Here is a 13,921-nt window from a genome sequence, read left to right on the forward strand (position 1 = left end):
GCGGCACACCAGTGAAAAACTATAGTGTTAATAAATATTAGTGGTAAGAAGCCGAAGCTATGTATAGAGAGAGAGAAAAAAAATGAGATTTAATTAAAATATTTAAGAAATAGTGTTAGTGAGGAAAATAAAAAAAGTGTTAATAGAATTTAAGGGTGTGCCGCACTAGAGCCACCCAGCCGAACCAGTCCAGGGGCACCCCACACCACCGTTACCCTAAATTGGGTCTACGATTAACCAGCAAGAAGCCACATGATAATGGCTCCTTACTTGATATATCCAAACTAAGAGCTACCTACCTTGGAGCAACCCCAGACTACTCCATGTGGCATATCAGGACCCACATCTCCTAATATGGGCTCCCTTCTGCCTCCCACAACATACATATGGATACTGGTAGATGCTCAATTAGTTCTGTAGTACCACTCAGGTGCATGCAAGGGCAAAAAAACTTGTGTTAAAAGGCAAATTTCCGGGTCGACATTCTAGACCCGGGAATTTGCCTGCAGTGAGATCGGGGTTTAACAGAAAGGATTGTATGTGTAAGCTTTAATCTTCTATGGTGCAGTAGTGTGCTGATTTGGCCCAGACCTGTACCCTGCGCTTCTGAATGGTATCAAGGTCAATCGGCACACAATTGGTACAAGATACAGACCACTTTGTCTATCATTTCTGCCAGTATACTTCTGATAAGATGGGTGAAGAGTGGACGTGGGCTCTTCCCCTCAAAAGACTGCCTCTATCATATATATCCTTTACAGTAAATTAGAAATATCTTATGATTCCATATAATTTGTAGTGACTTATGACATATTGGAGATTTATCTCTGAAAGTCAGTTATACCAGAAAGACTAACAATATACCCGGACTGCCAACACGTACAATTAGACTGGTAGATGACGGTTTTTCTATTTTTTTTTGCCATCCAAATACTGTAAGAACTTCCTTATTTCGGGAACAACAGCTGTAGGTGAAGCCGCCTGGTTGTGGTTGATAGACCTACAGTGTCTAGATATACAGCAAATAGGTCGACCCCAAAAGGTCATCAGGCAATAGGTCGACAGGGTCAAAAAGTTGACAGGGTCAAAAGGTTGACATGCAACAGATCCATGGGGTCAAAATGTCGACAAGAATAGGAAGAAACATGACAAGGCTGACATGCGCTTTTTATGATTTTTCTTTTTGTTAAACCAGCTTGTTCTTAATTTACTATCCGTTAGCATAGAGGGAAAACATAATAATGTGCCAAACGATGCGAGCCATGCGTGGGGGCATGTTACACTAATTGGGAGTCAATGTTTGCTGTTGTCAATATTGACACAAAAAAAAACCTCACGTTGACCTCTTTACCTTTTCCATGTCCACATTTTGACCCTGTCAATTTTTAACATGTCAACCTTTTGACCTGGCAGCCTATTGTATGTTAACCTTTTAGGGTTGACCTATTGACTGTCTATTCAGACACTGGGCCTTATTTTGGTTCATTCTTTCTGACAAAATCCTTCTTAGATGGACAAAACCATGTGCACTGCAGGGGGGGCAGATGTAACATGTGCAGAGAGAATTAGATTTGGGTGAGTAATTTTGTTTCTGTGCAGGAAAAATACTGACTGCTTTATTTTTACACTGCAATATAGATCTCACTTTGAAGTAAAACCCCACCCAAATCTAATTCTCTCTGTACAAGTAACACCTGCCCCACCTGCAGTGAAAATGGTTTTGCCCATCTAAGAAGGATTTTGTCAGAAAGAATGAACCAAAATAAGGCCCACTATCTAATAATCCACAGCTGACATTGGTAAAATCCTGTGGTTATCTAGCATGGGAATCATGGTCCATGGTGAAGGGTGTTGCTAAAGTGACAGGATTCTGTTACATTTGCTTCATTTAAATGCAGGAGCCATGGCATAATGTCACAAGGGGATATGTATGTGTGACTGGCAGTCAGGATGCCAGTGGTCAGAATATCAACGCTGGTATCCTGAAGGAGAGAACTCGTCAGGGGTTAGGTAAGTATATTTACCCTCTCCATGCCCCCCAAACCTTCCCTTCAAGCAGTCTAAACCTAACCCTTCCCCACCACAGCCTGACCCTAACCCTTCCCGCTAGTGCCTAACCTTAAACCCTGTACCCCTCCATGTAGCCTATATGTAACCTTCCCCTTCCTGAATCATAATATCCATCCTACCGTTCATATTCTGGATGTCCTACAACCTTCTGTCCATTTATGTTAACTCCCCATATCTGTCAGTCTGTCCCCCCATATGGTTCTCCGTCCCTCCATCAGTGCCCCATAGCATATATATATATATATATATATATATATATATATATATATATATATATATATATATATACAAAAATCACTTAGGGGTTAAACCAATGAGTAATAAATAAAACAAATCAACACATCTTATATAGCACAATTAAAACATAAAAATGGACACCTTTATTTTTGAGGATCATAAATATAGAAAACTGTGAATAGATGGTTTCTTAATGTGTGAAGACACCATTGACCGCTAAAAGCTTTTATAAGCAAAATACACAGTTTAAGTGGTGCCTCACTGGTCCAAAAAAAAGGGGGGCAACAGTGTTCAGCTTTGAATAATTAATAAACTCAGTCAAAGAGTAGATGTGCTCCAGAGGCTGTATAGATGTTAATAAAGAGCGTTTTTGTAGATGTCCACGTATTGTCGGAAATGTATTTTAAAGTATATTTTTATGTTTGTAGCGAACCCCTGATGAAGTCCCATGTAGGGACGAAACGCGTTGGTAACATCTGTTTGCTATTCTGAAATATCTGAAATTTACCAATGAACCTTTTAATGGTCTGGAACAGCCACTACTATTGTGTGGAATAAGAGACTTTTTAATAAGTGTTTATAAATTTTGGACTTTACTGTGCCTGCTTCACAATTTGCCACAAGGCTATATTGATTTAATCGTTAAAGGTCAAAATAGGGTGCCAACTCACAACTGCTATCTACCTATATCTTGCTGGCTGGATCCCTAGGAGAGCACATATCCCTACACTAAGGGAACTATTTCAAAATATAAGGTGATCAACCTGTGAAGTTTATGGTTTACGGCAATTAATCTATGGAACTAATAAGGTTGAATTTATCACTGAATATGCCCCAAATTAAACCCTTGGAGAAATCCCATTGTATTTTTATAGATATTCTTCTAAGAAAAGTATAACTTCGTATATAGTGCTCATTTTTTAAATAAGGTTCTAATTTGGCCAAAAATCTACCGGGCCATTACAGATATTTTTATCTGTCCACAATCAAATATGACCTGACTTTGATGGGTACTAAATGCTAAAATTCAAATAAAAGATCACAAACCCCTGATGAAGCTTCTTATCGAGGCGAAACTCGTTGAATATTGATCACGGTTTTTGAAAAATAAAAGAAAATTTTCTTCAAAAGAACTACCTATGAAGTGTATCTAATCATTTTATTGTATTAATGTTTATTATATTATATTGTATGGACATTACAAGTAAAGGGCGCTGAAGACACTATTGTTTTGTGTATTGAAGGTATTTACAGTCCCATCTAGTAGGGGACTGAGTGTTAACAGCGACCAATATAGAGTTTGGAATATAATAGCGCAATTTGAGAGATTTTGTGATATATATATATATATATATATATACTCACAGTAGCAGTGCTGCTTACATCAGTGCTGTAACTAGACATTATTTTGGTGCCCTGTGCCAGAGTGGGAATTATTTCCCCCTAAATATACACAAAAAAGGGATAGTGCATGCCGAAAAGGCATGGCAAAAATGTAGGGGTGTATAATCAATGTTCATCCTATAATATTATTTTTTATTAACGGTTTCTTATACAGTGCACACATATTCCGCAGCGCTTTACAGAGAATATTCGAACATTCACATCAGTCCCTGCCCGAGTGAAGCTTACAATCTATATTCCCTACTACATGTACACTCATACACAGACATTCTAAGGTTAATTTTGTAAGGAGCCAATTAACCTACCAGTATATTTTTGAACTGTGTGAGGAAACCGGAGTACCTGGAGGAAACCTATGCAAGTACGGGGAGAATATACAAAGTCCAGGGCCGGATTAACAATGGACCTGATGGAGCTCGAGTCCCACTCTCCAAATAGGCCCACTTTATAGCTGAGGGCCAGGGCTTTCCAACGAGCCCTGCCCCGCGTCGCTAGCCCCCTGAGAACCGGAGATACCATCAGGCAAATCTGGAACATTTTCCCAAAGGATAACATGGGACCCGCTAATTCCAACACCTGCCCAGTTCAAACGGCTGCTAGTTTCCCCTCTGTCATCACAGAAGCTCAAGGTTGATCATTTGAACCCAAATCGCTGGACCTTCAATCTGATACCAGGTTGGTCCATATGGGTTCATTGGTTCCAGAGATATTGTGGGTAAACCGATTTTTTCATTTCTGAAATGTAATTTCATGGCTGTTCATGTTGTTTGAGGGCAGATTTCTCTGGAACCAAACCAAAATCATTCGAAGCCCACTCAAAAGTATGATACTGGTCTCATGTAAATGGGTCAGTTGGTTCCAAAGATATTGCTGTCGGTTAAAGGGGGGTTCTATCCCCCTCACACCAGAAAATGCAGGGACTAGGCTTGTGTAAAAGGGTCCGGGAATTTCCCTGCATGATCCTGGGACCATTTTCCCAGTAATGCATTTTCTGGTGTGAAAGGGGTATTATTTCAAATAGCCAGGACCTTCAATGCTCTGAATACAGCCGGGCAGCTCCCTGCTTTCTGCCCGGCTGTGGCTGTCCCCCAGTTACTGCTAACATGTAATCCCCCTTGGCAATGAGCATGTAATTATACATGGCATGAGCATGGAACCCCTGGGAATGAGCATGGAATCCCTGGTAATAAAAATGTAGGTAAGCAGCACTTATGTAGCATTATTTTATAGGCATTATGGTGTTTGGCATAATACCTAATGGACATTATGGTGTGTGGCTTAACATGTAATGGGCATTATGGTGTAAATTTTTAAAGCGCGCCTTCGGTGCGCAATGCCCCTGTTTGTGAAGCATATTGTGCATTATTGCTCAATCCGTTTGGTATAGTGTGTATTTTGGCTCAATCCATGTGGCACAATGTGAATTTTGCCTTAATCTGTGTGGCATAACGTGAATTTTGACTCAATCCATGTGCCATAGTGCGAATTTTGGCTCATTCCATGAGGCATAATGTGTAAGAGGCAAGTACAGTATAAGGGGGTTACTATTGTGTTGCATGATTTGTATAAGGGGTATATGGTGTGGAAAACTTAGGTGACCACATAAAGGGTGCTGAAATGTTGTCTACCAAGTTTTGGCTTTCAGTATTTTTTTTTATGACTGGAGTGCCACCTCACTCCGCAAGTATCTGAGGATATCGGTGTCCTGCGGGTGCACCTTTGGAGGGCACCCGCCAATATATCTCCCTGCATTTTTCCTATGCCAGCCCCCTGCCTTTTCCAGGCATATATAATTAGTTAAAGAGGGGGTTCAGTTACCGAAGTAACTGGAGGGGCGCCTGTATGAGTGGTCTCCACCAGCAGCTGTCAAAAAAAGGGATTGTCAGTCCCTACAGAAAACGGGAAAAAGGGGTGGATAGACTGCGCTTATTGATGACAGAGTGAGGATATTTAAAGCATAATAAATTTTAATGCTACAATAACATATAAAATACAATGTAGATACACAGTAAAATCAGGGAGGGGTAGGGAAGGGGAATAAAAGAATATGCTGCATCCACTGTAGGTAATATCACCTTTTGGTATGTCCACAGTTCAATGGGAACCCAAATGCTGGTTAGATCCTATAATGCTCGGACACAGCGGTGCTCTGTAAAACTTTATCTGGATATGGTGTGGGGGTAGCGAGCCTCCCAATTGGAAAGTTAGGTCGAGACGTCCGCTGGGTGACACTGGGTGGGTGTTAGATAGGCGGCTTGCCTTCAGAAGGAGAGTGCCTCACTCCAGGTCAGATTAGCTGATGATGTTTCGCAGCTTAAGGATCTCCAGTGATGATGGGTGGTGGATGGTGGTGGTGAGGAGCAGCGTATTCAAGGGGCCAAATTGCAGCCTGGTCCAACGCGTTTCGCTGCAAACAGCAGCTTTTTCAAGGTGGTTTGAGACAGGCAAGGGAAGGGGTATATATACCAGTGTTACTCAGGTGGATTGTATGCACCTGTGCATAGGTAATCAATTCTGCATGACATAAAAACATATAAAATAGCACCTCATAATGAGCAGGAGACATAACTTAATAAATTCTTTATATGTGAAGTGGAAAACGAGTGTTATCTCAGATAGAAAACATTAAAAAACATTCAGGAGGACACAGAGTCAGACCATAGCGTTATGTCACTTCCGGGTATGAACTTCCGGTTTAGTGAATGAAACGCATGTGGAGCGCACAGCGCTGTTAATACAGCGCTGTGTAAACAGGAGTTGACAGATGATTATGATATAGAGCCTAGTACATTTGTGCATGTTTGTAGAGCGAAGTTGCGCTGACAGGTAGAGGCATATAGCAATATGCTACAGCGCTACACCATGATACTTCCGGGTATGGACTTCCGGATTTTGCGAATGGAACGCATGTGACAGCGCCATAGTTCCCATCTTTGGAACCAACTGACCCATAGCGCGCCACGCTATGGTCTGACTCTGTGTCCTCCTGAATGTTTTTTAATGTTTTCTATCTGAGATAACACTCGTTTTCCACTTCACATATAAAGAATTTATTAAGTTATGTCTCCTGCTCATTATGAGGTGCTATTTTATATGTTTTTATGTCATGCAGAATTGATTACCTATGCACAGGTGCATACAATCCACCTGAGTAACACTGGTATATATACCCCTTCCCTTGCCTGTCTCAAACCACCTTGAAAAAGCTGCTGTTGCAGCGAAACGCGTTGGACCAGGCTGCAATTTGGCCCCTTGAATACGCTGCTCCTCACCACCACCATCCACCACCCATCATCACTGGAGATCCTTAAGCTGCGAAACATCATCAGCTAATCTGACCTGGAGTGAGGCACTCTCCTTCTGAAGGCAAGCCGCCTATCTAACACCCACCCAGTGTCACCCAGCGGACGTCTCGACCTAACTTTCCAATTGGGAGGCTCGCTACCCCCACACCATATCCGGATAAAGTTTTACAGAGCACCGCTGTGTCCGAGCATTATAGGATCTAACCAGCATTTGGGTTCCCATTGAACTGTGGACATACCAAAAGGTGATATTACCTACAGTGGATGCAGCATATTCTTTTATTCCCCTTCCCTACCCCTCCCTGATTTTACTGTGTATTTACATTGTATTTTATATGTTATTGTAGCATTAAAATTTATTATGCTTTAAATATCCTCACTCTGTCATCAATAAGCGCAGTCTATCCACCCCTTTTTCCCATATATAATTAGATGAAAGTATTTACACAAATAGAGGCACACCCATAAGCAGACCACCCAAACAGAACACCACATTATTAGGTGCTGGCCACAACCCCTATTATTGCACACAATAAGCCCTTGATAATTTTCAGCTCCAGGCCCATTTAGACCTTAATCTGGCACTGACAAACTCAATTCGGGCCATGGTGGGAATCGATCCCATGACTTCAGTGCTGTGAGGCAGCAATGCTAACCATTACACAATCTGTACTGCCTCAATAATAACAATTATGGCCATGAACTTGTGTATATACACTTTCCAATTTGTATATCCTTGTTAGGTTATAAGTGCTGAAGGATAATGTTTGTAAAAACAAGTTAGGAACAGCAAGTTACCTGTCTGCTGTCCTGGAGACTGGGATGGTGGCTGAGGAATCTCTGAGGCTGCTCTCCTATACAAAGGAGAAAGTGAAGGGCGCCCCACCTCTGACTGATTGCCGGACGTGCATGCCGAGTGTGCACCAGTGGACTCCGGGCAGATGTCTGCTCCTTCCTCTCACGAGATGATTGTATTCCTCCAAAAGCGAAACGTCAGGTCTGTGTGCAGTTGAGTGATCTCTGCTGCTCGTGCTGTCACCAACAGTGTCCCAAAGGCTCTCTCTCCTGCCACTTACGCGTTTTGCTCCAAAGCTGGGGGCTTTTTCCATTACACATTATGCCACACATTGTTATGTCCCTTACATACTACACCACATAATGCCATTCCACATTTTGCCGCACACCATAATGCCCTTTACAAACTATGCCACACACCGCAATTCCCATATGCCATTATGCTTCACATAATGCCCCCAGTACTCCTGCTTATACACATAATGCCACCAGCAGAGCCCCTTACACAATGTCCTCAGCAGTGCCTATTACGCATAATGTGTTATAATGCAGTATTGCCTATAACACATAATGCTACCAGTAGTGCCCCTTACACAATGCCCAGAGTAGTGCCCATTGCAGTATGCCCCATATTGCTCAACATGTAATCCAGTCCGGTCCAGCCCTAAACCTGGCATCTTGCTCGTGCTGTTAAAGATGGATGACTGATAAAATCCAGAATGGGGCAATTGGATGTAGGCAGCGCACTTAGTACATCTATTTGCAAAATAATTTTTTAGTTTTTAATTATCAAGATCATACTAACTGTATATATTAGTTATTAGTTTAACAGAATATTTATTTTCTGATATTTATTGAAAAAAAAAACCCTATTCATTTGGTGCTGACAAATCATGTAGCACTTCTGCGTTTTTTTTTCTGTACCCTAATAATCAAAATAAAATGACATTACATCTGTTCCAATATGAAACCTTTCACACATTAATGATTTGTATATAACCGAGATCTCACTTGTATACATGACAATGTCTAATTATCAGCATGCTAGGCTTCACAAGATGTAATGCCTACGGAACAAAGCCTAGGTGGCAGTACTGTCTGTGTGATGCAGACTGTGGGTGGTCTCCCCTTTGCTAGCATCACTTTCTCCTGCATAGAGACAAGGCAGCTGTCTTTGTTTAATCTAATCAGGGACAGGGTAGCTAGCTGTAGAAGGTATCATATGACATAGGATTTAGGAAACAATGCACAGAAACCATTTTTAGCCCTAGTTATCTCGGTGATTCCGTGTTCTTCCTCCTCACCTGATGTATAGGAGGTGAAGAGAAACAGCAGCATGGATCCAGATTATGCAGCATTTGAAAGCTCTCTATGTAATGAATTTAAAGACTTCTGCAAAAAATTCAGTGATGCGTACAAGGAGCTGAAAAAGGACCTGACCCCATACAGAGATGATCGTTACTACAGGTAACATGGCTACTGCTAGAGCACAATTGTTGCTGCGGGTTCCTGAATGCAGCTTTGTAACAAATACTGATACAAAAGTATTTTAAATGGTGTCAAGCATAGTATATATTGGGAATAGGGTAATCTAGGTACTGTACTAGGTCTAGGCGTGCACTGTTTGTCATGTGGAATCAGCCTGTATAGAATATGTGGAATAGGATGCTAATAGTAGGGATGAAATGGCATATTTTCCTGTGTGTATTAGGGTAGTCCGCACTAGGGTCATTTCTCTTCCCTTCAGCAGGTCACAATTATTGAATAACTGAATTATTTTTGTTTTGGGAATGGGATCATGATGTTTGTAATTTTTATTGGGAAAAAAAATCTATTTTTTATCCCTAGGGATTCCAGTTATTTCACGTACACTTTACAGAATATTTATGTTAAAGTTTTAAATATGGCAAAAATAAAAGCAGAGAATGTGGTTAATTATTATATATTTTTTTTTGGGGGGGGGGGGGGGGGCGGCGGCCTACTGAACATAGTAAAGCACATTCAGTGTATAAAGGCCCCATAAACTAGGGCAATTTACATGCAATTTGGGCACTTGCTGCAATCCATCGCATGAAATATGACCAAACCTCATGTGACTGACAGCAGGTCCCATGCACATTGCACCGCAGCCTGCAAGTCGCAATCTGCCATATTGCTTCCGAGCCATGCTGGCTTGGCTGGGATCGCATGCCAGATTTTTTTTCCCCACCAGACAGATTGGACCCATAAATCTAAAGGTGCCCATACACTAGTAAGATTTATCTTCAGATCTGGCTGGTTGGAACAAAAACATGGTTATGGATCAGTGACCGTTTGTCAGTTTTCCAGCATTTCCAAGCAAATGGTCAACTGTCATTTGCTCACATCCATAACCATGTTTTTGTTCCAACCAGCCAGATCTGAAGATAAATCTGCGTGTGTATGGCCACCTTAAGTGTGTACCCAATTTTAAAGCTGCATCTGTAGCTCAGAGTTTAACACCCAGAGCTATACAATTCCTAGCTAACTCTAATGCTGCCCATACATGCTGCGATCCCGGCGTGCGTTGTGGGCTTAAATACTGTAGCATCCATCACATCACATTGCATGCCTTGTGCATGCAATGTGATGTGATGAAAAGCAAGTACAAAGAGTTTGTGCAACACATACTTTTTGTACTGTGCGATGAGGTGACACAGGAGCGCGCACCTCAAAGCACACATCGCACCGCCGGGAAACGCAACGTGTATGGGCGGCTTTAGTGCCCAACCCTTAGATTCCATTCATAGTCCACATCGATTGTAAAGTGCGAAAATGTAAAAAAAAAATGAAAGAAAACCTCATGTCATCCTTTGTGTCGACAATAGCCATGTTGACCTTTTGTCCATGTCAACAGTATGGTGTTGATCTAGACCAGGCATTCCCAATCACGGTCCTCAAGGCACACCAACAGTGCAGATTTTAGTGATATCCAGGCTTCAGCACAGATGGTTTAATTAGAATTCCTCAGATACTAATTAAGTCACCTGTGCTAAGCCTGGATATCTACGAAACCTGCACTGTTATTGTGTGCCTTGAGGACCGTGGTTGGGAATGCCTGATCTAGACATTGTCTATACGCCATCTGGATACCGAAATAAATAAACTGAAAATTATTGTGCTTGCCTCATCCTATTCTTCAACCAGAGAAAGGCTTGTAATTGCACAGGAAATGTAAGTCAAATCACTAGGTGACCCCTCAATATTTATTTGATGGTATATATTGGTGTTTAACGAGGGTGTTCTACCACAGGACATCAATTTACTGCAATAGGACTTATGGACAGGAAGAAATGTCACTTTGTGGTGCACCTTTTAGGAGATTTTTTTAAAATGTAACCTTTATTATTGCATGGTTAAAAATGTAGCGAAATAAAAGACACAAAACATGAAAAACATACACAAGTGTTTAAAAAAGGATATAAATTAGGACCTGACGAAGCTCATTAGCGAAGCATACGCCGACCGTACACTTCGTGGGCTATCCCCACTCCCCTACCCCCCATTTGAAATGTACTATTTTTGACCTGTCTAGCTTAAAATTGAAAGTATCGAGCGGTTCCCAGAACTGGCTGTGAGGTGCATCCAAGCACACTTGAGCGTACTATCACTACTTCCCGTCCTGCATATTGTGAGACGGCGTGTCACAGTGGAGCGCGCCGTAGTCTGGGACACCGGGGAACTAGCGGTACTAGCTGTGCGCACCTGCGGCGTGTCAGCACCAGCCATCTGGCGCTTGCCAGTGTCTGAGGTGGTAATATAATCCAACCTTGATTGCATATACCATATTATAGGTAAAAACCTACTGCTAGCAACCTATGAGCATTAGCCATTTAATGTGTATGCCTACACTACTGACACGCTACCAATCATACCGTAGTGTGCTACATTCTATTTTGAAAATTGCTGGAATCACACCACTTACCCCTATGATTGACCTGATTAAAAGGTAGGAATCAGGATTGACCTATTTAAGGTCATAAAAATTGTACCAGTTCACTATACCGCCGCACACGTTAATTATCGAATATATTCACTGGACAGGTCATATATCACGACTACAGTGAAGATTACCAATTAGGGGTGTGGGGTCCCACGTTGCAAGAATAATTTATATCCTTTTTTAAACACTTGTGTATGTTTTTCATGTTTTGTCTATTATTTCGCTACATTTTTAACCATGCAATAATAAAGGTTACATTTTAATAAAATCTCCTAAAAGGTGCACCACAAAATAACATTTCTTCCTGTCCATAAAGCCCCGTACACATGGGGGGAGATATATTGCTCAGCATGATATCCCCAAAGCAAATATGTTCTGTGCGGGGCCCCATATTCATACCTCCCAACCAGGGCCGGCAACAGAAATCTTGGGGCCCGGTACACTGATATCTCTGGCGGGCCCTCCTAATCCTGCCCCCTTTGAGAAAAACGTTTTTAGTACACTGCATATTGAATGTGTTTTTTAATTGTTACAAAAGAAACATAATTAGTATCCACTAATACCGGAGCAGGGTCCAAGTAAGTACCCTTACAGGAACCAGGGGGGTGCTTTTATAAGCCATTGCCAGGCACTGCACTGCGGCAGCTATGCTTACAGCCCCTGAGCACCTCAGAACCTTGGGGCCCCTCACAAGCTTACGGCCCGGTACAGGTGTCCCCTTTGACCCCCCCCTGTCGCCTGCCCTGCTCCCAACTTTGCTTATGGTGTGTACACACTTGTACAATTTATTTATTTATTTATTTATTTATTAACAGTTTCTTATATAGCGCATACAAATTCCGCAGCGCTGTACAAAGCATAGTTATGAGCAAACACAAAACAAAATTACATTACAAGACAGTTTAGGACAAGTACATGGTTAATACAGATAGTTACATCAGGGGACAGGACACTGAAGCAATTATCAGGGTGGCAGTGGTTTATATATTCTAAGAAAGGCACATGAGGAGAGAGGGCCCTGCCCGTGAGAGCTTACATTCTAAAGGGGAGGGTTAGACAGACAGGGGTAACACAGAAGGGGGAGAGGTGGGCATAAACAGGTTAGGATGAGAGATGGTCAGGTTTTATGCAGGAGGGTCGGAAGAGGTCAGCTTAGTGTTTGATATTTTAAGTCTAAAATAGCGCTGGGTCATCCAAGAGTAGACAGCAGAGAGACAGTTGGAGATATGAGTTAGGATGGAAGGAGAGCGATCAGGAAACGAGGGGTAGATTTTAGTATTTTCGGCATAGTGGAAGTCAAGTGAACAAATAAGTTCTCCCAGAGAGGACATGTAGAGATAGAGAAGAGGGCCAAGAATAAAATAATCAGGGACACCTACTCTCAATGGAACAGCAAGAGAGGTAAAGTCATAAGAGGTACAGCTGGGCATTTTCAAAACGGACAGTGCAAGTACAAGCATAAAGAGTGATATTCAAAAAGTTTTAGCAGATGGAGAAATGGTGATATCACAGCTGAATAATTTAGACTATATTACAATTTAGACTATCTGCATACAATATATACAATTTAGACTATCTGCATACAATTTAGACTATATAGTGCAGATCTGCACTATATAGTCTATGCAGCCAAGACTTTCTGGCTGCGATACAGGAGCGTGCATCGGGATCGCAAGGGCATAAAACCTGTGCGATCTGCATGCGATCCAGATGAGATTTTGACTATATAGTCAAAATCTCATGCACATTGTACAAGTGTGTACACACCATTACTCCTAAATTGGGCATGCCACAGTAAAGGCACGTCTGTCCTGAAAAGGGGGTGGGGCCTTGGGTAAAGGGCGCAGGTCCTAGTACAGCGAACCCAGTTTTATCATTTTCGGGGGCGTGTCCAGTGCTCTCCAGCTACTGGGCAGCCTCCTTCCCTGTTATCTGAACTGAAGAGATGTCATGCGCAGTAACACTGCGTCTCTTCAGTGATCACCGCTGCTCTGCAGAGTTGAGCAACAGTAATCTCTGGTTTCCACTAACTGCTGCCCGCCAGCGGGACATTGCCACCTGTGGGAGGGACAGTCTCCAAATAGCAAGAATGCCGGCTGTAATCGGGACAGTTGTGAGGTATGCATATTTGTATCCAAAAACTCCTGTT

At 42.0% G+C, this 13,921-nt stretch overlaps 1 protein-coding gene across 1 annotated transcript in view; it reads left to right on the plus strand.

Moving 5' to 3' along the window:
• Positions 1-8,920: 8,920 nt before the first annotated feature.
• The window catches only part of TMEM181 (transmembrane protein 181), a 70,446-nt gene continuing 65,445 nt past the window's right edge, over positions 8,921-13,921 (plus strand). The window contains exon 1 of the mRNA XM_083176352.1: positions 8,921-9,278. Within this exon, the coding sequence (XP_083032478.1) occupies positions 9,148-9,278 (131 nt within the window). The 5' untranslated portion in view covers positions 8,921-9,147. The remainder of the gene's footprint in view (positions 9,279-13,921) is intronic.

Source organism: Crinia signifera, chromosome 3 (genome assembly GCF_055691185.1).
Source record: "Crinia signifera chromosome 3, ASM5569118v1, whole genome shotgun sequence".
Taxonomy (NCBI): Eukaryota; Metazoa; Chordata; class Amphibia; order Anura; family Myobatrachidae; genus Crinia; species Crinia signifera.